At 46.4% G+C, this 27,423-nt stretch overlaps 1 protein-coding gene across 5 annotated transcripts in view; it reads right to left on the bottom strand.

Moving 5' to 3' along the window:
- Window positions 1-25,823, bottom strand: part of RAB3IL1 (RAB3A interacting protein like 1) — a 30,254-nt gene extending 4,431 nt beyond the window's left edge. The window contains exons 1-11 of one of the 5 annotated variants that reach the window (XM_083445793.1): window positions 25,242-25,606; window positions 12,963-13,212; window positions 11,151-11,246; window positions 10,213-10,290; window positions 7,539-7,757; window positions 6,890-7,018; window positions 4,746-4,874; window positions 4,510-4,622; window positions 2,891-2,914; window positions 1,892-1,991; window positions 348-414 (exon numbers count right to left, since the gene is read on the bottom strand). In XM_083445793.1, coding sequence (XP_083301919.1) covers window positions 348-414; window positions 1,892-1,991; window positions 2,891-2,914; window positions 4,510-4,622; window positions 4,746-4,874; window positions 6,890-7,018; window positions 7,539-7,757; window positions 10,213-10,290; window positions 11,151-11,246; window positions 12,963-13,212; window positions 25,242-25,252 — 1,216 coding nt within the window. In that variant the 5' untranslated portion in view covers window positions 25,253-25,606. Of the gene's footprint in view, window positions 1-347; window positions 415-1,891; window positions 1,992-2,890; window positions 2,915-4,509; window positions 4,623-4,745; window positions 4,875-6,889; window positions 7,019-7,538; window positions 7,758-10,212; window positions 10,291-11,150; window positions 11,247-12,962; window positions 13,213-25,241 lie in introns of all 5 variants that reach the window. The other 4 variants (XM_083445795.1, XM_083445796.1, XM_083445794.1 and 1 more) reach the window with 4 other exon arrangements.
- Window positions 25,824-27,423: the final 1,600 nt, after the last annotated feature.

Raw genomic sequence — 27,423 nt, forward strand, 5'->3', positions numbered from 1 at the left:
ACCTGGACTTGCAGCCAACCAAACTTCTCCTTCACCTTGCTCATCTCATTTTATCTGGTTTCCCTGCCCCTCGCTTTGCATTCTGCCTCACACTTCATTTGGCTAGTGTGGAAATGTCATTCATCTTCAGCCTGCCTTGGGTAAAAATGACAAGCTGTGCCCACGGGGTGGAGAAGAATCGACCCCTCCCTCTTGGGAGCTCCTTGCCAAGTCTCTGAAGGAAAAGCTGAGCTCTGAGTCAGCAGTTCCTCCATGCTAGGAAGTGGTTGCACAGTCTTAGGAGCTAGCCAGTAAGCAACAAGCCAAGACTTCACATCCAAAATGGGAAAGGCCTACACTTCACTTACCATCCTGCCTCACCAGTCCCTGCTGGATGTAACGGATATAGGTGAAGAAGTTGCATACTGCTGTAATCTGGGAAAATAAAGAGGGAGGGAGTACTGGTTAGAATGTTGGACTAGGACCAGGGAGACCAGGGTTCCAATCCACACTCAGCCATGAGGCTCACTGGATGATTTTGGGCCAGGCACTGCCTCTTAAGCCTAACCTACCCCACAAGGTTGTTGTGAGGATAAAATGAAAAGGGGGGACGGACCATGTATACCACTGTGGGCTTCATGGAGGAAAAGTGGGATATAAATATAATAAAATATTATTAGTAACAACAACAACTGACATACTGATAACTAAAATATTTACAATATATTGATATACATTTATAAGTTACATATTTATGCAGCCTTTGCAAAGAATGGGCTCGACAGAAGAGGGAAAACATGTCTCAACAGGAGGAAACAATGGGTCTTTGGATTCACTGCAGGATTATCCTGGTATCCTACAAAGGAACAGAAGCCACACTAGAGAAGGAGAGGCAAATCCAATATGACTAAGAGAGTTTCATGAAGTTTTTAAAAAATGGAAAAAAGAGGCTCAGGTATGTTTATAAGGATAAACATAGCAGATATGGCAAAGAACATTTGTGTGTGTGTGTTTCAGGGCTTTTCTGCACACTGTGAGCAATAATGTGTTCTAACGATTGTGTTTTATGCAAACACATGGCTTATAGAATATCAAATATTCCAGTGAGAGATTTGAATATGTATTTGGTGGTACTGCTATGATTACTATATGGGGGAATAGAATGAAGAGAGGTAACTCCTCAGACCCATTCGCAGACTTCCACTGAAAAAGTAAGGAAGCATTTTATTTGATTACTTGGAACCCATAATGAATTCCTTAAATGAAAAATGGAACAGTGTTATGTGGCTATCTTCAGTTCAACAGCAAACTCTGTTGGTGAGTGCTGATAGATTGGAGCCAAACCCCAAAGTTTATAGAAGTGCAATATATTTAAAAAACCTACTGAGGAAAAACCCACAAAGAACAGCCCAATGCAGACTGAGCCTGACCAACAGCAAAAGAATTCTCTGTGTCAGTTGGGAAAGCAAAATGGAACCAGGTTTTTATTTTGGGTGAGGCGGGTAGCAAGAAGCGAATGCCTTGCTAGAACCCTTTAGCATCCTGAAGGATCAGGTGACTGGCTGGGTCCATGAAGAGGAGAACCTCAGCTGGGAACAGGTCCCACTTGTGTAATAGCCACCACTTCACAGCTCACTTAATGCATCTGATGAATTCAGCTCTGGTTGAGCCTGAAAAATACATGTTAGACTTAAAAACACATTTGTTTTGTACACGAGCAGTATGTACAAGAGCACTGGGTGCTTCAGAAATGGCAGAAGGACATCATGTTCTCAGCAAAACAAAAGACTGCACACATTTGTAGTGCAAGTGTTAGCTTCCACAGGATCATGCTGAGGACCAGACAGTTCCATGTGATGGTTGTTGCCCCTGCCCCTCTGCAAATAATTTCAGGGCTTCTTGGGAGACTTACCCTGGCCCTGCAGGAAGGGGAGATGTAGTAGTAATTCCCAGAGTCTCCCAGCTTGATGCGATGCCTACAGGCCCGAGACAGGCCACTTAGAGCACATTTCCTGCAAAAGGGGAGAAAGAAAAAGCAGGTTGTCCTCAAAAGACAGCTCATCAAAGGAATGAAGAAGAAAAAGAGAAGCCAAACTATGCTGGTGATTAGTGAAAGCCAAACCAAGAGCACCAGTTTAATGCATGATGTTATTGAGAACGTTGGGATATGGAATTTTAGAGACATATTCTTCAAGATACTGTACACCATATTCTTGTTTCATCACTTTCAGTTATTTGCTACCCTTAGCAAACAGGGGATACAGTGATGAAGGCTGCAATCCTAAGCATATTTATTAGGGAAGAAGCCCCACTGAACTCAGTAGGGCTTACCTATAAGCAGCGCTTTTTTCAGGGGGGGGGATACAGGGGGATGCATACCCCTAAACATTTTGTGAATCTAAATTTGGGCTCATTGAGGCAAAGTATTTCAATATGAGTAGGAAAATGAGAGTACCTCTAAACATTTAATTTTTTTTAGAAAAAAAGCACTGCTTATGAGTAAGCATGCTTAGGATTGGGTCATGTGTGAAATGGAGGCTTCCCAGGCTACTTGCAGGCAGGCAAACTTTCTTGCATCTGTGTTTGAAAGTGAAAAATGTTAGTGAAGCATTAGGTACATTTTTGGCAGTTCTGAAAGCCAAGTGGGTTTAATATTCCAGAATAACATTGAAAATTATTGGCCAGAGGTCTCTCTAGGCTTTCATACCCAGCACCACAGAAAGTCAGGCCATCAGCTTCAAAGACAATTCCAAGCAAGGATGACTGATATGCTTTCAGTGGGTTAACCACCAGGAATTTTTAAGAGTTACTTTCTAGTTCCAACTTCAAGGCCATTAGTAAATAGGCAAGTTAGTAACTTATTAGTGGAGCAAGGCATCCTTTCATCGTTGCCTTAAAATAAGTAACTTACGTTACAATTTGGGACCGGAAGCCACTGTGAGAGGAAACAAGAGGAGGAAACCAAAATCAGGATGAAAATACAGAAAGTGTTCTGTTTGGCATGCCCCAGAAAACATGGTTGATGCCAGAGAAAGACTTTTTTTTAAAGAGGGGAGAGAAAATCCATGTGATTTCAGTCATGCCCTTGGCTTCTGATACAGTGCTGCCCCGCAAGACGAATGCCTCGCAAGACGGAAAACCCGCTAGAAGAAAGGGTTTTCCATTTTTCAATGCGCTTCGCAGGACGAATTTCCCTATGGGCTTGCTTCGCAAGACGAAAATGTCTTGCGAGTCTTGAGATTTTTTTTTCGCTCCCCAACCCCTTTTTCTAAGCCGCTAAGCCTTTTAGCAGCTAATCCGCTAATCCCTTAAGCCTTTAATAGCCGCTAATAGCCGCTAAACAGCTAATAGCGCTAATCCGCTAAGCCACTAATAGGGTTGCTTCACAAGACGAAAAAACCGCTAGACGAAGAGACTCGCGGAACGAATTAATTTCGTCTTACGAGGCACCACTGTACTATGAAAAATAAGTCTTCACCTACATGAGCTGTTGCTCAAAAAGGAGAACCTTGAGGTTAACCTGCCCATCAGAGGCCCTGCTCTCCATCCTGTTGAGACCAGACAAGTGGGGACATAAGTCAGGACCATTTTAGTGATGGCACAAAGACTGGAATGCCTCCACGCTCCCTTGCTTTCTGCTTTTAAGTATGCAATAAAGAGCTTTTCATTTGAACAAGTTTCTAATGGTCAATATTCTCTTGTTTTTATGGCTTGCTGCCTTTTTAGCTCGATATGTAATTCTAGCTTTATTCTATGGGATGTATTCCTTTGTTGTTCCTCCTTTCACAGAAGGCTCTTTGCACTCAAAAACCATCCCTGCATACTTAGGTGAATTTATAACTACACTGTTCCAAATGTACCAAAATGCCCCCCACCCCCGAAACAACCTTCTGGGGCAGCAGTTATTAAGCACAGGGATTTCCTGATGGTGGCACCATATTTATTAGCATTGGGTATTATTGTTTTACAAATTTATAAACGACTTCATCACCTGGGGCTATGAAAGCAGTGTCCAAGATAAAAAGTAATAATACAAAAAACAAAAATTCTAAAAACAAAAATATCTGCAAACCCTTATGGGGAATCTGTGGCCCTCCAGAGGCTGTTGAATTCCAACTCCCATCAGTCCCAGTCAGAATGGCCAATAGCAATAATGGGAGTTTCTAGTCCAACATCAGAGCCAGAGGTTCCCTTCCTCTGCTTTACAATTCCCTCCTGGTTTGCCTATTTGATTGCCAAATTCATTGCAATGCAGCTTTATTTTTGTGCCGTTCAAGATTTGATTCCCCTCCCCACTTTTGCTGTCATTGATTTCTATCCTGCTTTGATTTCTCCTTCCTATCTTGTGAGTCACATGGGGCATGCTGAAAAGTGGGATATAAAAGGAAGGAATAAACCAGTTGCACTCCATGAAGAGCTAGCCAGCATTTCCCTCTGCTAGGCAACTGCTCCTGGAGCAGTGAAGGAGGCCAGATGTGTATCTGTCTGAGGAGGGAGGGGAGGCCGCAGAGGCGGCCAATGCTTCCTTACTTTGGTCCGCCGCATTCAATGGCCGACACCTTCACCACAGGCAGCGCCTGGGTAGCCACGGGTTCAATGGTGAGCGTGTTCTGCTCCACAGCTGCCTGAATCAGCTCTGAGAGCTGCAACAAATAAAACAAAGGCAGGGAAGTCAAGGCAAGGTTCCAAGGAGGGAGAAGTTGCTGGAACAAATCCCAGCATGTCAGCTCTCTCAAAACCTCGGCCCAAACCTTTTTTAATCTCACCTCATGCTTAGTAAAGTCCAGACATGGGCCTACATCTTCCTGGTAAATCCTTTCGAGGAAAGAAGATGATTTATCTAAAGTTGGAGACTCTTTCCAAGCCTGGAATTCGGCAAACAAGATGGAATCCACCTACGGCGACAAAGAAACACAGAAGAGGAGACAATGGGGTGAGGGGAGAGACAAAGAAGTCAGCAGGGTTTAGCGTACAAGAACCAAGAGGTTACCTCAGACTAAGCAAAATTTGGTGTGCAACCTGTGAGGCAAACAAGCAGAATAAGTGTGGCCTGTGGGTCAAAACAGCAGACTTCTTTGCCTTGGAATCTGTAAGACTCCAGACACGAAACAATGTCTACAAGAAGAAAAAGAGGGCCATGCCAAGGGAAATAGCATTAGGAGACAGCATACTTTCTATCCATCCTAATACCAGATAAATTTAAGCAATGGGAGCGTTTACCTTTAGCTGCAAAATGCCCAAGCCAGTATGTGTCCACACACCCACCGCAGGAGCTGTGGAAGGTTAATTTCTTCTTCTGGATGTATGCTTACTGTCGCCACCCAGATGTTTTGGATTCCCGACTCCCATCAGTCAGCATGGCCAATGGCCAGGGAGTTGGAGGCCCTTGACATCTGGAAGGCCACAGGTTCCCCAGCCCTGTGCCAATGGGAGATAGAAGAACAGCAGCCATTAAGCGGGTTTATTCCACTGCCATCCCATGTGGTGCCTGTCTGCTGTGAGCTTAGCTGCCACCTTGCTTTGCTGGAGAGAACTCACTTCCCATCCAAGCAAACAAGAGTCACCCAAAGTCCATGGGGGAAAACAGGCAAATTTTATGGTGCTGATCTTGGGCCCAATTCCAGAACCCAGAAAAAAGCATGTTGGGAGGGGAAATCAGCATAAGGAGCCCTCCATTGAAGGTCTTTTATGGGACACTGCAGAAAGGCAAAAATACTCCAGGGAGCAGGCTCACAAGACAAAAGACACCCATAGCTTAAACTTGCAAGGGGTCAGGTAAGCCCTGATTCCTTGAAGATTCTGGTCACCTCTTTCTCGGCAATTACTTTCTGGTTTCTGAGCTCTTGGGTTTCCACACTGTGGCACTGTCACATATTACATCCTACGCCCTTCCAAATTGTGTTTTTTTATGGGAGGGGGGCACTATTGGGTTGTTGTTTTTATTTTTATTCGGTTTTATATCTTGATTTTATTATGTGAACTGCTCTGAGACCCCTGGGTATAGGGCGGTATATAAATTCAATCAATCAATCAATCATATCCAAAGGCAAGAATACTTCTGCTTTTTCTAACACTCAGTTTTAAAATCCAGAAGTGACTCCAGATTCTCCCTCTTCAGCCAGAAAGTCACTGACGGGATTCCCCAACCACTCCCAGCATGCCTTGCTCTAAAGGACATACACCAGACTTTAGGGCACCCTGGGATTCAAGGCCTATCAGCAAAAGCGGCGCTATTTTTCTAGAGGAGGAGGTGCCAGAACTCACAATGAAAGCCTCCCTTGTTCTCTTATAATGGCAATGGTGCCCACCTGAAAAAATGCCCTGAGCAGATACAACTGTACTACGCTGTGTCCAGTCGTATCTTTAAACGAGTTAGCTGCTTCCCAAGCTGAATATTTAAGAAGAATTTGTTCCCTCGCCTGCCCCCGCCACGCTGAAGAGAAGAAACAGCTACAACACAGGCATGAAAAAAGTTCCTCCTGGCCCCCCAGGGAAAGGTCTCAACCAACAGCATACAAGCGCTATGTTACAGAGACTGCTCACCTGATACCGGGAGGCAACTTCAGAGCCACAATATGGGGTGAGGGAAGGGAGGAAACAATTAAAGAGAAAACAGAACAAAAATGGGTGTTAGTATTAAAGAAAGAACGGAAAGCAGTGGGGAGCTGTAAGAGGCTACTGCATCCAAGCCTTCCTGCTTTCCCCAAGCAGGACAAACCGATGTCAAGGAGAACGAGGCTCTTGTGCCCTTGAGGGGTTTTGTAGAAGAGATTTCACCTCAAGCTTGCTTAAAAGGCTTTGCCTGCCAAAACCATCTCTTTGCCAGAGAGACTAGAAAGGCGGGCGAGCCCCGTCCTCCTCCTCCCCATCGGGTCACCCTGCTGCCACCCCAAACGGAGAGAGAGATTACCTGCCATGAGAGAGAAGAGGAGAAGGAAGAGTCTGGTGCCAGGGACTGCCAGCCTGGCTCATAGGTGATGTGGATAGCCTTCGCAGGGACGATACAGAGAAGGAGGGAGAGGAGGGTGGGCACCCCAGACTTTGAGGAATGGGAGGGTCAGACAGATAGGCAGACAAGGTAGCAGGGTCAGGAAGGAAGAAGAGACAGAAAGACAAGGAGAGAAAGCAAAACGGTGTGAGAGGGAGAGAAGATTTGGAAGAGGAAGACTCCGTTCATAAGAAAGCACAAAGCCCCAGGAAGCTGCATAAAGGTGGTAGTCAAAGCAACTCACGGAATTTTTCAGGTCCTTGCCTACACCTGCTTTTAAGGTCCCCCTCAACCACATTCCTGGTGCAATTGTTGGCTCTGGCCCGGGGCAGCTAAAGAACCTGGCCAGGCTTATGCAATGAAACGAGGTCAGTTTAAGGCTATTCAATTGCTTTCTGTAGTGGAGCAGAGAAAGGTCTGCAAGTTTCAAGATAAAAAGGACCTTTCCCCTCTGAACCCTAACCTCACCACACACCCCACTCATGTGCACACCCCCCCCATGTGACGGATGCTAAGTAGCCCCTCCTCCCAAAACCTCAAGCGAGAATGCTGACCCATAAACTTGACCCACCTCTTTGAACTCACTGCTGACTGGCTCCACAGGCAGGCCTTGGCTGGCGGCGGTGGCAGCGCCCGCACTGCTGGTGCTCTTATTCCGCCCGTGCCCTTTTCTGAAGACTGCCTTGGAGGGGCTTTGGAGCTGGGGGTGCAACTCCCGGTTGGGGGAAGAAGGCGTAGACGTGATTACCAGAGTCTTCAAGGCAGTCACCTCCGCCTGCAGCATGTCAATCTGGGTGGCAGGAGACAAAAAGGGATCACCGGTGCCATGTTCTCCATTCATCAAAGGACCTAGTTCCACGCAGGAAGCAGCTGCTCTGAATGCGACCCAGGGACCTGCCTGCCTGTTTCCTGCAGAACATGTAATGGCTCACCCAAACCCACTCAGTTCTGTTCTCTAAAAAGGAAAAGGGCGTCTGATGAAGTCAAGAGCATCAAGCTGTGCAGCTGAAGCTGCATGCGCTCCTTGTTCCATGCAGGTGCAGAAACCTATCTAAAATATTAAAAAATATCTAGTGCTTAGGAGCACAAAGGTAAGACTGAAAGTGCATGAGTAATGCCTGGTGAAATCTCAGAAGCCAGAGGTGGGTCAGATGCCCAGAGGTCAGGAGGCATGGGCCGCAGTACTCCACAAAGTTATTCACCCTCATGTCATGCTAATGTGATAGCTCCATCAGGGCAAAGATAAAGAGGTGCATTTTCTGCATTTGCTGAAAGCTGCACAGTGAAGATGCCTGATGCACATCTATGAGGAGGAACACCAAAACTTAACAGAGGAATCAGGAAATATGCAAAACTAAGCGTGTTTTATTATGGACACGGGTTGCCAAATTCAGCTCTCACTGATTCAGAATTTATATTTGCACAGTATACTAACGTGGTCCCCCCCACACTTATATCTGGGATTCTGTGCTGTGAGTTTTGTCACCTGCCCCTCACCAGCCTTGGCTGTCTGTCAGGAGTGCACTTTCAAAAAATCTAGTCACTTCTGTGTTGAACATATGCAAGCTGGTACAGTCCTACCCACAGTTTCCTACCCCACCCCCACCCCCACTTCTAAAATGGGAAGGTTAAAATGTCAAAATATTTGGACTTGAAACTCAGCACTTCTCAGGAATCTAATAAAAAAATACACCCAAGAATCCAGCTTGTGTGAAGAGACAGAAACCATTTGTATGCTTTGCTTAGGACCTGTCAACAGGTGGCACTGCAGCCATATGGTAATGAGATTTTTTATTACTACATTCTGGACTACAGATCCTTTTCAGAAACCCTCAGGCATTGTCTCAGAGTTTTGGACATTCAAGTAGTTCTAGAGAAGCTGGTTCTACCAAGTTTATCAAGAAAGAGATTACAGGGACCACTGCATTAGCGAGGAACAACTAACCTTCAATGGCCTCCCTGGCAGACGGACTGGTTAGGTGGGGCCACCTACCACTGCATTCCCTTGCTTTTCGCTGGGAGCAGTTATATGGGCAGGCGAAATTTGAGACAGGGACCTTGCAAGCTTGCTGGAGTGGAACTGCACTGCTCTAGGCATTAATTATCTGTCCTCTCCCCCCAGTGCGCTCTGCAAATCTCTTGCCCTTTCAGCTAACAACAGAACGTTTGGCCATATCTGCTCTTAGCCTCACAAGCGTTCCCTGTGTCCCGGCTGGAACTGAGGCACAAAGATGCACCTCTGTCCTTGATCTTGCTTGCATATTTATTAAATGCCTCGCATCCTTGTTCCCCAAAAGCCACTTGGAACTGTGACTGAATTGAGCATTCATCCAAAACAGTCACAACATGAGCAGCCACTGCCAAGTAATGCCAGAAGCCTTCGGATAAAGAGCAGGCACAGAATCCTGGGCCAAAAACAGAGGAGTGCAGAGTCATCTGAAGAAATTTTCTCATGGTGGAGGACCCAAGTTAAGACATTGTGTATCAGGGTGGGAAACCCTTTTTTCAGGCATTCTGGGAAGCTTTCAAGGGGGCTAAACTTGAGAGGTTAGCAGGGTCAGAGGTAAGAGAGGGTGGAGCAGCAGTAGGCCATATTCCAGCCAAGAATGCAGAGGTTTACACTCACACAAACACCCCCAAAATCTCTCCTTTACAGGCAAGTTAAGAGGGGTTACCACAGGTCAAGGACATGATCCAGCCAGGCAAAAGCACATGCGGAGCAGGGCCAGGGAGAGGCGAGGCTTGGGCTGAATGGGTGTGAGCTGCAGAAGGTTTGAGGCCTAGACAGGGAAGAAACACTTAGGGAGCTGGCTTTGCTGCCTGGGCCTGAGGTTTCCCATCCTGCTGTACGTCTTTTCCAAACTCAAAAAGGTCTAGAGCAGTGGGTCCCAAACTTGCTTTGTTTCTCTTTTCATGGAACGTGACTTGGACCAATGAGAAAGTCGCCTTTACCTGCTCCTTGCCGCATATTAGCCCTTCTTTCAAACTGCCCCCACATTCTGCTGGCTGCCAACCTCTGCACATTCAGTGCAAAATCTGAAAAGGAGAGCTGGCACCCCCCCACACTTAGAGGCATGCTAAAGGTTCCCCATGTAATCAGGAAACCCAATCTCATGAAGAGCCAATGCATGAAGGTTTTCTTTACTGGACATTATGGAGAAGACAGCAGGCATGGTTGCCCTTCCTCCCATGACATGAGTATATGTAAGGGGGCCATGGCTCTCTTGTGACAGAGCAGGACTCACCTTCCCTCGGGCTTCCCTCAGCTGCTTCTCGGATGCTGCTTGCTTGGTGTTTGCCTCCCGCACCATCTTATGGGCTTCCTATAGCAGAGAGAACAAGAAACAAGGGAAAACACACCTGTATACAAAGCAGCAGCATTTGCTAAACGGCACTGTAATATACAAGTTTCCTCCTAGGGCTGGGGAGGTACTACAGAAAATTACATAGAACCTTTCTTTTTTTAAAAAGGAAGTTCCTGTCAGAGCTGAGGCACATGGTCATGAAAGCAACACGATGCAGTTCTTCACTTCTGGTGATGGTTGAAGGGGGTGGAGGACAGGAGAGAAGAACCTTTTAATGTTCCTGCATATTAAGTGCCCTGGATAGAGACAACTGTGATGCAGGACGACATCTAGGTTACAAGCGTCTCATTGGCATGCTAGTTTTCTGTGAGCGGGCACACATGTAGCCACGCCTGATAATTCTACTGCTTTGTGTAAACTTGTTTCTCAAAAGCAGCTGTGGCATGTTTGATGGGGTAGTGCTACTGTGCCACCCCTCTGGCAGTGCTTCTGTTTGCGAAGATCTGGAGGGAGCAGGGCAGCAGTGAGGGCAGGGGAAGCACTGGGCTGGCAGCAGGCCCAAGCACAGGCAACCGTCCCATCCCCACAACCAAGTGTTTCTCCCACCCTTGCCACTACCCTGCCTGCTCCAGATCTTGGCAAACAGAAGCACAGCCGCAACTGAGAGGGCAGCACCCCATCCCACACACTGTGACTGCTCAAAAGTGCCTCAGAAGAGGATGTGAAGGTGATAAGGGTTTAAATAGGTGCACTCATACAGACACACACCACGTGTATGTTCTGATTACATAAGGAAGGCCTTGAAAGTGGTTCCTAAAGGTTAACAGCACCATCTTGGGGGCTCTGGGATTCATTTCAGGCCAGGCACGAGACGGTACCTCAAACAAACTTGCGGTTAACTCCTCCAGCTCCTGCTCCAGCTGCTCTCTGACTTTTGAAAGTCTCTCGCATTCTTCATCCTTCAACTTCAACTCCTGCAGAGCAGAACATGCAAGTAAGCGAAACAGCACACCTGGGGCAAAGGCTCCTTGGCCACAGTCACAGATATAAGGAGTCGGCAGGCACCAAGTCGCACCTCATGAACAGTGGCTTTCAAAGGCCTTAGCCAAAAGCCTCTCCGTGGGCATGCTAAGAAAAGACCTTCTCATGCTGGTGAAACTAAGGCATCACCCCTCATCCCCACAGCTACTGATCGAGGGTTTCTAAGACACCATAATGAAAAACAGCGTGTTTTCCTACCTTGGGCTTCCATATATGTCACAAAAGATTGAACAAAGATACCGGTACTTAACTCTCAGCATTAACTCTTATCTCTGGCCTACAGGCAAATATTTGGTGGATGGGAAAAGGGGAGTTAGGTTAGAATCTATGTCTCCCTTAGGCCAGCACGTATTGTATCTTCTTAGAGAAGAAGAAGAAGAGGAGTTTGGATTTGATATCCCGCTTTATCACTACCCGAAGGAGTCTCAAAGCGGCTAACATTCTCCTTTCCCTTCCTCCCCCACAACAAGCACTCTGTGAGGTGAGTGGGGCTGAGAGACTTCAGAGATGTGTGATTAGCCCAAGGTCACCCAGCAGCTGCATGTGGAGGAGCGGAGACGCGAACCTGGTTCACCAGATTACAAGTCTACCACTCTTAACCACTACACCAAACTGTCACACCCTCAACACCAGTTTGGATGTTTGGTTATGAAAAAACTACCAGTGCTGTGGTCTGCCTGCTCTGCAACCTAAGGACATAAAAGCTGTCCATAGACCAACAGACATTGAAAGAATAATATCAATTGATTTCTCCAATTTCCTTTAAAGCAAACCACACTTCTTTAATTAAAAAGTGCAGTTGTAACTGGAAGAACAGCATGAAAAAGAATAAGCAATGTGCACAAGTCCAAGGTATCAGGCCACCACGAATGACCAGAAATATAAAATGTATTCCTATAATGCTTGAAGCTGCACACATGCATTTATAATGCAAACCACACATTATGCAGTGGCATCTTTAATTGAGACTGAGAGATAAAGGCAGACGCTCTTTTTCTGCAATTGGATTCTGGTGTTTTGCCCACTCAGCACCTGTCTTACTCACAAAGCAGCATGAGCCTGCTTTTGACAGAACAGAATCAATACAGAAGGCAAGCAGGTTAGCCTTACTGTGGAGTGAACCCATGTTCCACTCACTCAACAAGATTTCTCCTTCATTTCCTCCCCACCCCCAGCCCCCTACACTCCCTGCATGGTGCAGTGGGGAGGTGGTGAAGGTGAAGTCCCATTGCATCAGCATTCATTCCACTCATGCACAGACACCACTGGATACAACCCAAAATGTCAATTGTTCCTTGGAGCAGCTTCCCACTGCATGCTAATAAGAGACCCAGAATGCCCCTTAGTGAGCAATGCAGAAGAAGCTTCACATAGTTACAGATAGGTGGGGATGGGCCACAGCTCAATTGCAGAGCATCTGCTCTGCACCGAAAAGGTCCCTGGTTCAACCCCTTGCATCTCTGGGGAAGGAAGAAGCCCCAGGAGCTGCTGCCAGTCAGTGAGAACTACCTTGAGCTACATGGACCCAAGCTCTGACTCAGAAGGCACTGCCCTGTGTCTGTGGCTTGTGCTGACCAAAATATGTTTGGAGCTTACCATGGCATTTGGATGTGGCCTTCCTGTTCTCCCATCTTGACCAAACCTCTTACCTTCTGAGCTCTGTGGAGCTCTTCTTTCAGGAATTCAGATCCCTTCTCACGGATCTCCACAGAGGAGCTGCGCAAGCGGGAGACGTTGAGTTGAGCCACAGACTGGTTCTCATCCCCACCTGCTGAGTCCTTGGCAGAAGGCTCTGGCTGCTGCAGCTCCTGGCCCCTGTTGCTTGGTGCAAGGGGCTTCCATTGTCCCACCACTGGCTGCTTTTGGAGATGCTGCCGGGTCTCCTCAAACTGGGCCTGGCTGTTGGAAAGAAACCAATGAGCTTTGGGTGGCTAAAAAGGGCTCTCAACACATGGAAGATATGTTCCCATTCCCCCACCACAAGACAAAAGACCGGGAAATGGGAAACACAGGAGTGGCCCTCTGCCGAGAGAGAGAGATGTGCTCAGAGATTATATGGATCAGGTTAGCCGACAAGAGGGAAGACACCTGCCTTATACTCTGGAGAGATGCTGCTGTCAAGTGTCAACAACAAAGAACGCCGGCAAAACGCAGGAAGGAACTACTGAGTGCAATGCGGGGCTACCAGTTTCACAAGGTGTGGCACTTAACATTTAAGAAGAAGTTGACACCTAAGTTGACAACACTTTGGGGTACCTCAAAATCCAACAAATTGATTCCGACTTGGTATTGGCTTACGTTGATACAAAAGAAGACAATCAAAATCCAGAATCCCATTATGCTAGAATTTGGAATGTGTGAACCTTTGGCCTCGCCTATCTACTCTATACTGACTTGTATTCGATTGAGAATTTGCTTTTGGATTTTTAAAAATTTCTGACAATTTTCCCTAATTGCCATTTTCCCTGTTTTTATCAGCTCTTGATTTTGTACCTTTCTGGTGTAGGTTTGTAATATGCTTATTACTTTCATTGAAGTCAATTTCTCATGGACTGCAGGTAAGTGGAGAGGGAGGGTTATGTTTTTCTCATCAGTTCTAGGGGAGCCCCCAATGAATGCATTATTGCTTTGAACTCCAATTGAATTGTATTTTTGCACTTGTTTTTTAAAGGTACAAAGTGAGTAGTTTAAAAAGAGGCTCAATGGGCAAATGAGTACCATCTGGTATAACCTAGTTTCCTATATTAGGCGTATAAATCTCCTTTCTACTTCTGATGGAAACAAATAGGTTCCACCACCATCTATCCCTTGTCCAATTCACAGCAGCAATTCACACATTAGATTTTGTAGTTACCACACTACACTGGCAAGAATATAAAATAGCACCACTACAGCTCTATGGGAGGAAGTCATGCTCATTGCATCAAAAAGGTGAACATCTGCAAAAGCTATTCAGGAGCCAAATTCCATTAGGGATTCCAGATGTTGTTCTGCAGGAGCCTGCATGCTCCGAATGCCTGCACACCTGGCCACAGAGGGGCCTCTAGGTCAGAATGCTGCATTATTTCCTCACCCTGTGAACTACTGGCAAGCCAGTGTCTGTTAACAAGCTTTTGAGCCTTACGACATCACAGAACACTGCTTCCTTCCCGCTCTGTTGCCCAGTTCAGAATAGTACAGAGAACTTCCAAGGAAAGGTCAGGGTGCAATGGCAGAGTACACGAATACGTTTCAGAAGATCCCAGGATCAATCCCTGGCATATGCAGACAGGGCTAGGAAAGATCTCTGCCTGAAACCCTGGAATGCTGCTGCCAGCCTGGGTAGACTGAGCAAGAGGGACCAATGTTCTGGCTTGATGTAAGGAAGATTCCTATGTTCCATAAAAGTGGATGTGTGCATGGTGGGGAGTGGGGGAGAGAAAGGGAGAGACCCAGAGCACACAAACACACATACAAGACAGGATGGGTGTTTCCCTAAGAGTTTCCAATACTCTCATTAAAGCTGGAAATGATCCAAATTCTGAAGAGTTTGCAGTTCTAAACGAGTGCCAAAAGTTTACGAATAAATCTTGGAAGGTCCATCCAACATGTTGCATCTACTCCTCCTTTCTAGGGAATAAAAGATAGCTTTCTAACATTGTTTTTGTTGGGGAGAAAAGAAGAAACAATGGGCAAGCAATCAAGCTACAAGTGAATTAAGGGACAACATTCGGGTTTGCTTAGTTCAATGCCTGTGGCTCCCCCAAAATATGGCTAGACTCCAGCTCTCATCAGCCCCAGACAGCATGGCCAATGGTCAGAAATGATGGGAGCTGCTGTCCAATGTTATCTGAAGGGCCACAGATTGCCATCCCTGCCTGGGAGAAATGCCCCTATTTTCTCCAGTGGGTAGGACAGTCCTGGTTATCTCAATGGGATAGCACACAAAAGCCAGAGGCAGTCTGTGGAAGGTAGATACTGAAGGTAGATACTTCTGAATTGTTGGTATAGTCAGTTCTCTAAAATCAATTCTCAGTCCTTTGGAGCTAATCCTCAGGTGTGGGGGACGACACCAGATGGGCTAAGAAGTCTGTGCCTGAGCTTTAACCACTTCGCAATGAAAGCGGGAGCTCTTATTACTACAGGGAATATATGTGGAGGAGTATTCAGTCCTATGAACTCCCAATTGTAATTTGAAGTGGTACAGTTCATGCAAACATTTGTCATCCCATCTGCTGATTGTGAGAACGATGCTATACTAAATTGAGAAGGTATGTCCTTGGGCTTTGGGGGGGGGGAATGAGTTGAAGGAGGAAAAAATAAGACACACACAAACAAAAATCACCGTAAGTAGGTAAAAATGGCATATGGGGAAGAGACACAAATAGCTTGGTAAAGTCTAGGAGTTGGATCTTAGTTTAAAAAAACAACAACAATATATGTGCTGTATAGGAGAGGGGGTGCAGAAGCAGATAATGAGGACATGGCCTTTGCCAGGTTTGCAAGGACTAGATAAAGGCAGCCAAGTAAATGTGCATATTCACTCAGAATAAAGTGTCCCTTCCTGCAATGGTACTGGCGTCCTGCATGGGAGTTCAGTCTTAGAAGAACTCTTGCTGCTATCAGCTTGCAAACAGAGGTGCTAATCTCTCTCTCTCTCTCTGTGTGTGTGTGTGTGTGTGTGTTAATCTCACGTAGCAAGAAAGCTATTTTGTGCATATGTGGAAGAAGCCAAAATTTGATCCCAGAGACAGCAAGATGGCTACAGGGGTGGAATGTTGGATTTGGCCAGAGAGGCCTGAAATGAAATTCGACCTTGGCCCTGGATACCAAACCTCTCTCTCTCTGCTTCAAATTTCCACCAACAAAATGGAAATAATAATAGTATATTTCACAGGATGACTACAGAGGCAAACACCAGAGATTTTGCAAAGCCATTTGAAAGTTTCTTTTAAAAAAGGAATTCCCCAAGCATAAATAATTAAGAGCAATACACTTATTGCAAAGCCTTTCGACTAGGAAGAAACCTCTCCAGGGAAGAGTTTGGAGAGTAGAAGAGAATATCATGGTCATGGCTGCTATTCAGAGAGCCCTGTGGGTTAACAATGGGATAGAAATCATTCAAAGACCAATGATAAGAAAATGCAGGCTGTGCTTTTGTTGAATTATAGTCAATATCTTATTAGATCAGATCCTGAAAAAGATGTCTGAAGGGGGAAAGGACGTGCAATTGATATAACCAACTACGTGATCTCAAAGTATCTCATACCCAGGTTAGAAAAATCTCTAAATTTGTCAATTCAGAGCCATGCGACCTACATTTTTAACAGGTGCGGGTGCATCAACTCTGACATATCAAAGCAGGTGTTGCTTTTTTAGAAAGAAGTAAAGAAACAGGCACCTTAGAAGACAAGAGATGGATCTGGGTGAGCTGAGATGCACCAAAGAGAGAGGCTGAGCAATGGCAACTGTATTTTAAGATTAGCAGAAAGAACAATCAACAGGGAACCAGTTCTGCAGAAAGGAATATGATATTTAATCTGGCAGCTCTTCCCCTTACAATTCCAATTTTGACTCCAAGTAAAATAGCACACTGGGCAGCCAAGCAGCATGAGTAGGAGAAGCGATGGAAGGCGTCCAGAAATTTAGGCTCAACACTTATGAGCCATTATAAAAACAAAAAGATACAAGGAACACAGATGGATATTAGCCCCACGTATCAATATCTTGGCACACTCTTAACAGTGCCAATCAATTGTGGTTAAAAGACCAGGAGCTCCCTCTGTAAAAGATCCAGTGCTGCCTCTGTTTCCTGAAGCAGATCCGTCTCTCCACCTTAAAGGCTCTTAAAGGGTACATTGGCACAAATTTTAACCCAAGATAACAAGGATTTGTAACTAGAGTTTGGAACAGAATATCTGTAAAGGGGCCCTGCCAGGGAAGAAGGGGTGAGTGAAGATCTACAGCAGGACCCAACCGGGGGGGGGGGGGTTAAAGATCTACATCAGAATGGGAGGGGTGGGGAATAAAGATTTATATCAGGAAAAAGGGTGAGTGAAGATCTACATCAGGAACAAGATCTGCACTGGGAACAAGTCATGAATAGGAATCTACAAGAAAACAAAGTACTGTAATAAAAGTTTTAAGAATGAAAGTTTAGGATAAAGATAACTCATTCAATTCCTTAAGCAGATGAGGAAAGTCACGATTCATTCAGGCTGGCCCCATTTCCTTTGCAGAAATGGGAAACCTTGGTCTGCATGAAGAAGGCAGAAGTCTTGAGCAGCTAGCCTAGCCCATCTCTCTTATTTACAGCCAAGTTGATAAATTATGAAGCAGAATTGCAGATCTTCATATTACAAAAAATAGCACTTTCGAACTGCAGCTTTCAAAAGGCAGGTAAGGTCTCCCTGCACCCTCCCCCAATCCTAACAGACTTTGTTCCCTGCTTCAACCTGTGTCTCATCTCATGCACTTTCTAAGTCAGGGGTCAGCAAACTAAGGTACACGGGCTGGATAAGGCCCAAGGGGCTCTTTAATCCGGCCCGAGGACCCTGCCACCCACCCGCCCAGTCCCCATGCTAAACTGGCGTGGGGTGGCAGTGCCTTGCCGCGTGGGGACTGACTTCCACGATGGGTGAGCAGGCAGCTCCGGATTGGCTCCAAGAAGCTCCCACAGCCAATCTGAAGCCAAGTACGCCTCTGGGCGGGCAGCGACGCTAGCCAATCTGAAGCTGCACCAGGTTTCTTCAGCATGCAGACGGTGAGGCTTCAGATTGGCCAGCGTTGTGGTCATGGACCAGAAACGAGAGGTGCCACCACGACTGCCGGCTCTCAGCTGCCGCCGGCTCCCAGCTAACACCAGAGGAGTTAAGAAAGCAGGGGGAGGGGGAGAGGCTAGGGGAGAGAGAAAAGCCCCCCTCTGCCAGTATGTGTGTGCACGTGAGCATGCATGTGTGTGTGTGTGTGTGTGTGTGTGTGTGTAGTCCGGCCCGCCAGAAGATTTGAGGGACAGTGAGCCAGCCTGCTGGTAGCAAAGTTTGCTGACCCCTGTTCTAAGTCTTCCATCTCAAGTTCACATTTGGACAATTCTGCTTTGGCACGCATCTGCAAAGCAGAGCTAAAAATGAGGGAGTGGGGATAATAACTGAGCAGTGACAACAAGTCCATTTGTTCTCTTCTTTTCTCTCTCTCACCCTGCAAATCAAATAAACCAGGAACTGCTGAAAACATCAGGTTAAAAAAGGGGAAGTATGTGGGGAGAAGAGTTAAAAAAAAGTGCAAGTCTGTTAGAAATAGTGAAGGATGAATGCTGACACAGAGAGAAGCCATATATTTGGAAAGTATACTTTGGATCAGGCACAAGGGGAATATTCATGGGGCACATTGAGACAGTCACTATCTTTAGGTGGGATTCAATCACATACCAGCAGATATAAGTTGAACACTTAAAAGTGCATTTGGTGCTCTTGCACAACATAACCGTTTCCTTAAAAATCTGGGCCTTTTGCAATGAGCTTATTGACCATGAAATGCACTGGAAAGTGTGGGATAACACCTGTTTGACACAATGTCATCTAATCTCCCTGCAAACAAATCAGAATCAATGTTTAATAAATAGCTAAATTCATCTAATCTCCCTGAAAACTTTGCAAATAAATCAGGGCAGATGCTCAACAAACAAGTCATCTGGAAACTACCAATGAGGCACTAACTGTTTACACAGCAGCAGAATTAGGGTGCAAATATCTAACTCTTAGTGAACAAATAAACCTGTTCTGAACCATCTTGAACCAACCTGCAGATGGGGGTTTAAATTGCTTGCATGTAGAAAACTGTATGTTGAAAAGACAGACCTTCTCCCTTACATCTAGTTTTCTATATTCTGGGGGCTTTTTTGTATGAAGGAACACTTGATCGTGCAATTACATAACTGTAATCTGAAGTGGTATAGACTAAACTCTGGTTTACCAGTTTAGTGAAAACTAGGCCAGTCTTACCCCCATGCTAGGTTTAACCCTGATCAACAATTGGGATATTTTCAAAATATAAATGTAACACACAACTTTTTATTGGAATGTATGGTTTCACAGGATGCCATCTTAACTGAAAACTAAAAGAACCAAGATTATTCCAAATTATTCCAAATTTAGAACGTGTATGGCAAAATTGGCAAGAGTATAACTCTGTGGATGGTGCCAAAGACCAAGGAGCAAAGGTAGCTTGCCAACTGTTGCCCCCCAAACTTCCCTTATGGGGTTAATAATTAATTCATTTTCATCCCACACTTCCCCCCCAAAGGAGCCCAGGGCAGCAAACAGCAAGAGACAGAACAATAAAAACTTTAAAACATCTTTCAGTAAACTTGATGACTTGGATTCCAAAGAAGTGCCGGAAGAAGCAGAGTGCTCAGCAAAATGTTATTTTTTTGCTGCTTCCTCCTCTGCCAGCCCTTCTGAAGGATCCTCCTGAATGGAGCATGCTGAGTTGTGGGGGCTGAGGAGGAAGGAGGCAATGCTGATAAATTGGGTCAGGCACCTAATTATCCTTTGTTCTAAAACCCCTGCAATATTGCCTTCATCCAGGCAGGTTTCCCCATGCAAAGTCTAATGCTGCTGCATTAAAGGCAAACAGAAATAGAAGTGAGGAGAAAGGCACCAAAGAAGCATTGCAATGGTTTCTTCCTACAACAGTCCCCACTTTGGATGAGGCCACATGATTCTGGTACACCCTTGTCTTGCCCTCTGGACAACTAGAGAAGAACCAGCAGAAAAGTGCGGCTCCCAGATACCAGACATGTTCAGTCAGCAAACTCAATGCTAAAATAAAGAAAACCATTATCCCTTTTGTAAAGACCCTTGAGGTAATCATTATTCCAGTTTTAGGATGGAAAAACAGAGTTTGCAATGAAGCACGGCCAAAATCATGCAACTAGTCCACAGTAAGGTTGGATGACATGCCTAGGAATCCTAGGTGCAAGTTCAAATGCCCTATAGGGCATTCTGCCTCATTTCTGTTTCTCCTACCAGTGTTGTAGGTTGGATACACCTATGTTTCAGCCTTGTGTCTCATGCGGCAGCAATTCCCTACTCCAGGGATGGGGAGCCCATGGCTCTCCTAATGTTTTGTTGTTTAGTCGCTTAGTCGTGTCCGACTCTTCATGACCCCATGGACCAGAGCATGCCAGGCACTTCTGTCTTCCAGTGCCTCCCGCAGTTTGGTCAAACTCACGTTCGTAGCTTTGAGAACACTGTCCAACCATCTCGTCCTTTGTCGTCCCCTTTCTCCTTGTAGCCTCCATCTTTCCCAACATCAGGGTCTTTTCCAGGGAGTCTCTTCTCATGAGGTGGCCAAAGTATTGGAGCCTCAGCTTCACGATCTGTCCTTCCAGTGAGCACTCAGGGCTGATTTCCTTCAGAATGGAGAGGTTTGATCTTCTTGCTGGACTACAATTCCCACCATCCCCTGACCATTAACCACACTGGCTGGGGGCTGATGGGCAGTCAGAGTCTATCCACAGCTCAGAAGTTCCTCATCCCTGCTCTACGGAGTAGATTCCTAATTCCTGGCTCAAACTGCCAAGAATGACTACTGCTTTCCTTCCATACGTCATTTTATTGTGAACCCAGAGGCTATTTAAAAGGGCCTTTTTGCCAAATGGGCAACAAAGCACTTTTAAACTTGATTCACGTTTGACATACACCCTTTAAAGATACAAAAGTACAAAAACATTATTCACAAAAAGAAGCAAGCCGAAGCACAACATAATTGGGCTAGCCTAGTTTGAAAGGGCTTCAGTCAGCAACAGTTTTCCAGCGAAGGAAACTGCCAGCTGAACAAAATAGCTAAGGTCCAAAGCATTTCCTACAGCAAAGCTAGGAAAGGGGTACTGCATATCAAAAGCCTTTCTTCTCACCCCACATGAAGTCCACTGCCAGCTCTCTGGGAATACTTAAGAGTTGCTTTAAAATGGTAGAAAGCGGCTGCTCTCTCCTTCTCCTCCTGTCCCCCTCCAAGAGTTGTTGGCAGCAGCATGTCTGTTCTCTCAAATAGAATTCAGGCGCTGCTTCACAAAACGTGCAAATGATGAGTTTTTATTTTTATTTTGGAAGGAACACTTTCAAACGAACTCAAGAAAGGTGGGTGGGGAGCAAGAAAGCATTTGCCTCATTGCAAGCGTCTTCTAAAGACAGATTTTCCTCAGGTGCTCATAAAACCCAAAGTTGTGGACTCCCATTCAGGTTAAGGTGGAAAGCTGAAGATGATTTTATCCTGTAACATATGTATGAGAACCCAGTGCAAACTTTATGAGCAGCTTTCCCAGCTCACCACTGCACATGGGAGTAAATGGTTCTTTATATAAATAAGGAGCAGCCCCAGCAATACTTTCAAGCAGTGTTCTTATTCTTTCGGGAACAAGTTTTCGCTTCTTCTCTTCCCTTTCTGATGATTCCCCCCATCTTCCTTCAAGCCCATCCCCATCTTTTGTGTTGTTTTTATGACGTTAGCCGCTCTGAGCCTGGCCTCGGCCAGGGAGAGTGGGATACAAATAAATTATTATTATTATTATTATTATTATTATTATTATTATATCTCTTCCATCCTGCTGTGCTGCCTCTCAGCTGCAAACCCACCATGCAACATGTGTCATATCTCCAGATAAATGCCCATGGATGGCAGCTTGTCATTTTACTCCTATTTCTGCCCCACTCATTTATCACACATTGTTTGAATTGGATGACCAATTGGAAGCTATGGACATCAAGACGAGGACACAGATTCACACACTATGCTGTGGCTTCTGTTAGACTGGATTAGAATTGCCCCCTTCTGCTTATCTCAATAAACTGTCCCTGATTAAGTTTTAAGATACAGTACATATTCCCTTTGAAGACGATTCTCCCTAAGTGTATTACATCTGCTACATTGTTTAAAAGGACAGAAGTGCTGTCAATGTTCTGACACAAGTAATAACTTTGTTCTCTTAATTGTTTCACAAATGCAGTCTCTGTTTGGGATCCCTTCAGGTAGCAACCCTAAACTGGATGTGGACTTCATCCTGCAAATCTAGTTCAGGAGCCCAATGCATATCATCAAGTGTCTTCACAATGGGAAGTATTAGGTCAGATTCTGCCAAAATGAAGCAGGGTGGGTGTAAACGTGCAAGATCTGCATTTTTAAGATGAGGCCCTGGCGGTTTCCTGCAGAACTGATCAGACAGAGCTGTTTCCTGTACGAAAAGCCTGTGGGACACTTTCAGCACAATTCTGCAGGGAGCACACACATCAGAGCGTGTCCCAATGATTCTCATCGTCCACTCCCAAATCTGCTAGGAATACGTTCTGTCACCAAGAGAACAAAAATATTCCCTTGCCGATGCAAGGATAAGCCTGCTCTTTGTCATTCTACTAATCCTTGCACTCCAGAATAGATGCCATCTATGTTTCACTGTACAAAGTCTTGCCTTCTTTTACTAATGTGGAGAGGTAGTTAGTAGCTGGAAAACTACAGCATCATAAGGTTTGCTATACAAACTGACAAAGTTTCACTGCGGCCTTCTGAATACAGGATTGTATTACAGTAGCACCAACTCTTAGTACGGGAACAATGCTGACAGGTTTGTTTTCGGGGGCTCACTGCTGTACTTTAATTAGCAAATCATGTTATTCCTCAAACTTCTGCTTTTACAGTTCAAAAGCCTGTCTTGCGCAGATGTTATATACACACCCCAATTTGATTCTAAAGCTTAGAACAAAAATAGGAATCTTCTGCACCAGTGAAAAGTTGTTTTTTTCCTAGCCTAATTGCTGTACAGCAGGGGTGAACAAAAATGGGGCGGGGGGGAATCACAACATGCAGGAACAAAAGGTTAACTCTTCCCTCCGGACCTATGAGATATACAGCGAAAATCACCCCCTGCAGCAAATAGGCTTAAAAGTCAGCTCCCATTGACAACTATGGAACCTGCTTTTTAAGCATAATTGTTGTGCAGGGGAGGCTGCAAGGAGGAAAGGCACAGGCCAGAGTTTCTCTAGCCTCATTTGACATCCTTAACTAAAGCTAGCATGTGGTGCAAGAATGAATGGATGGATGCCTAGACAAATTTTGATGCAGACCCGCATAATTTTTTCCAGGCACAGGTAAAATGTGCACACTTTGCAACAAATGTACCCAAAAGTTTGAAATTACCATGCTTCTTAATAGCTACTGCTTCAGACTGGATCCCCTTGCACAGAATTCCTTGAATAAGCCTTGCCACGAGAGCCCCCAGTATCTGGTTGTCACATGATGCAGGCAGCATCTCTGATGTCCTAGAGACTTTGACAGCATGTCAACAATTAAACCAAGGTCACTGCAGGGTTTTGATGTGCCTCATTTATCTCGTTTTGCCAACCAGAAAACTTTTCAGCATGGGGGTGGGGGGTGCAATTCCCTTCTCTGTGGCTAATATTTCTGCAGCAAACTTGAGGTCACTGTCCCCTATTCACCAGCAGCGATCAGACAAGCCACTGGCATCCAAAGATGAAGAACTGGATATTCAGAATTTTCCATTTCCTTCCTAGAAGCAAAATCACTTACTTTAACCCTCCCTTTGCAATCCTGAGCATGAGGGCATGAGAGTGCCAAAGCTGTTTCTTCCCAGGAGCAAACAGCTTACTGTGTACTGTAAAACTCATGGTCCTCCTCTCAAGCCAAACACCAAGAGAGTACCAAACTGCTCTTGAACAGAGCCCCTAAGAATTCCAATAAAATCCTGGGGACTGAGTCTATTGCTACACACTGGCACTTAAAAAGTGATTTTGACCCTCTAAGATGCTCCAGTTGTTCTGCTTTCCAACTTTGTGAATTTATGAGAAAACACAAAAGAGGACTCCAACGTATATCCCAGCCAATTTAGGCTTTCTATTCATAGTGTGGATTGGTTTTGATGCTTAAATGAGTGGAAATGCCCTCAGGGGAAAACAGGTAGCACATCTAACTAGGAATTTCATCAAACTGGAGGCTCATAAGAAACATCTTCCTAACACTCAAGCTACCTGTGCTGCCCTGCATCTTAAACCCATCCTCCGTCCTGTATATCTGCCCTTAGTGGCAAAACATGAAGTTATTCCAAGTACAGGTCAGTCAAGGTTCCACCTGGGACAGTCCTTTCTCCCTTGGCTGTGTACACACTACCTGCTTAAAATGCGGCCAGGTCGTTTGTTTTTCTCAATTCGGTTTGAAACTGGATTGTTTTGTTTTTTTATGGGGTGGGGCATGTAGTATTAGGAACCGAAATGATTTGCTGCTTGTGTCCTGCCTACACCACTTCCCAAACTAGCTGTGGGACCGCATTGCATGCTGAGTAAACGGGAGCCTCTGTCTGTAAAATGGGGGTGACAGTAGCCTACCTTGCAGGGTTGGCGGGAAGCTGAAGGAGGCTGGGTTTTTAAAACGGAGTTTGGACGCTAAAACTTCTGGAGACAGGGTTATTAACGCTCTCCGACGTTGCGGGAACTAGACGGCAACCCGCACCCGAAGGAATTGCCTGGCTTCGGGCAGCGGCATCCCGAGCGTCCGGGAGAAAGTTTGCGACCGGCAACGGGGGAAGGCGAGCGGGAGGGAGGCCGCGCAGAGCCTCGACGGCACCCGGAAGGTCCAGGGAGTCACCTCGCCGCCCGCCCAGACAGCCGCGTCTTCCCTCAGGCGGCGGCGCCAGCGCTCAGGACCCCGTCTCTCTCTCTCCCTCCCTCCCTCTCGGATCCCGCCACTTTCCCCCACTGCCTCGCGCCGCTCCTTCCCTTCCCAGGAGCAGCAGGACGGGCTGCAAAAGCAAGCGGCGCATTCCCTCCCCGAGGTGCAGCTGAAACAGACAGAGGACAAAAGGCCAGGGAAAGTGCCAGGGCCGCCTCTCCCTGCCTCCGCATCCCGGTTGGAAACGGGTCCCCGCGGGAGGGCTCCCGACCTACCCTCTCCACATGCTGCCTCCGCTGCGCTTCCAAGGACGTGGCCCGGAGAGAGAGAAAGAGGCTCACGAGGAGGAGGAGGAAGGGGAGGCGGGCGCAGCCATGGAAGTCTCGGGGAGACGGCGATCGATCCGCCTCTGCCTGCGCTCCTTCCCTGCCAGCTCCGCTGCTGCAGTGGCGGAGAAGCCCTTCCAGGCAACTGCTCGCCGGCGCGTCTCTGCAGCGGGGCGGGGGGGGGAGTCAGCCGGCGGGAGGGGTCACGTGACCTCTCGGGAGGCTCTCCTCCTCACCCCCCCCCACTTCCACAGCGCCAAGATGCACGTGCACATTCAGCTCGCCGGCGAGTCACGTGACCGCCCCCAACAACACCCCCCAATCCATTCACTCGGGTTCTGCGCGGCGCCCGAGCGTGGGCCTCCTCTGCGTTTCATTCGAGTGACGGGGCCGGCGTGACTCTCTGCACAACCCCCAATTCCTTCTTTCCACGCCAGCGCTGCCAGCTGCCAGCTTGGGCTTTCTTCCCGGATTCAGGCATTCTTGCCAAGATGCGCCCCCCGCCGCCTCCGCTCTTCAGGCGTCTCACCCTGGATGCAGCAGGACCAGAGCAACGGAAGGAGGAGACGTGGATCGCATAACGCTAGCCGCGCAGCTCTACAGGATTGCTGTTGAGACGGAGATACCGGGCGCAACCGAAGTCCTTATAAAAACTCTGCCCGGACACTTGGGAGAGGCTGTGTGGCTCAGTGGCAGAGTGCCTGCTTTGCGTAAGGAAGTTCCCGGGTCCAGTCTCAGATGGGGCTGGGAGAGACCCCTGCCTGCAGATCTGTCAGTCAGTGAGGAACCTAGAAGGGCCAGTGGTGACTCCCTATAAGGCAGATCCTACTTAGTAGCCTGGTGCCGAAGTTGATGGGCATTGCCATTCAAATGGCATGCATGTGCCACGTCTTCTGATCAGTTATTAAAGGTGGGGCTTACCTGCCCCCTCCCCAGTATTTTATTCAAGTTGGCACCCCTGGCTGGAAACACAGGCATAGCCAAGGGGCTGCAGCTGCCCACCCTATATCAATCAATACAAATCTGAGGCTCTCCCCCCACCCAACAAAAGCCTGCCCCACTAACAAAAACCCTGGCTAGGCCCATGGCTGGAATTATGGGTAGAAATTCATGGACCTACACACACCCCTCCTCTCCCCAATTTTAGGCAAACTGCCCTCTCATAGCCTTATAAAAACAGTGGGAGGGGGGTCACCAAAGGAAAGGGGCCAGTCTCTCTCCACTGACATAATTTGAGCAGTTTTTATATGATGACAAATTGCTTTTAAATGTTGCCAAACCATGAGCCTTTAAGGGCAGCGTGGCTTACCAATCTTGGGCTGTGCCTGTTTACTCGGAAGAAAGCTCCCCCTGACATCCTCGAGAGCAATTGCTCAAGTGTGCATTAAAGCAATCTGAACAAATACATCTGTGTAATTGGATTTCAAGACTCTGAAGGTCAGGGGCCCATCCTTCACATTTTGACTTGGAAGTCAGCGTGAGTTCATTGGGAACAACTTTCAAGGAAATGTGCAGTGTGACAGGCAGCCTTGCAGCCTCTGCTTCAGCGGGGAGGCAGTTCAACAGCGTGTCAGCAAAGCATGACAGGCTTGCTATACCTGATTCAAAATGTTCAAGGTCTCGGGTGAGGGGAAGCACTCAAAGGAACACACTGTTATTGTGATCCACCATCGCTATGCATGGATTTTCAGATTTACGTAGGCAAGATATGTTGCTGTTAGAGAATTAATACACCTTTATATTAAAGCCCTACTGAAATGTGACAAGAAATTGATGTTCTAGAGAAACTTCTTCCCCTTCTTCACCAGACCTAATAGAGGGAAGGGTCTGTTTCCCTGGAATTATCCTTCACGAGTATTTAAAGAGGAAGTTACCTATAAAAGCTCTTGTCGAAAGTACATTTGAAAAGTCTTTTACGGTGGCATAGCGCTGCTGAAACATACTAGAATTCAGGAAAAGAGTGGCTGTAATAATGCGTTGGATCAGAACTATGTATTTTTCATGCATTTCCACAGGACTTTAATGTAAAGGCACATTATTTTCCTGGCTTCCTTAATAGCAAAAATGACATTTGTTTCCCCTGTATAAACACCACACACACTGATGGTGTATAATAATTTTTTTAAGTGTT

Source organism: Podarcis tiliguerta, assembly GCF_965153285.1.
Source record: "Podarcis tiliguerta genome assembly, chromosome: 1".
NCBI lineage: Eukaryota > Metazoa > Chordata > Lepidosauria > Squamata > Lacertidae > Podarcis > Podarcis tiliguerta.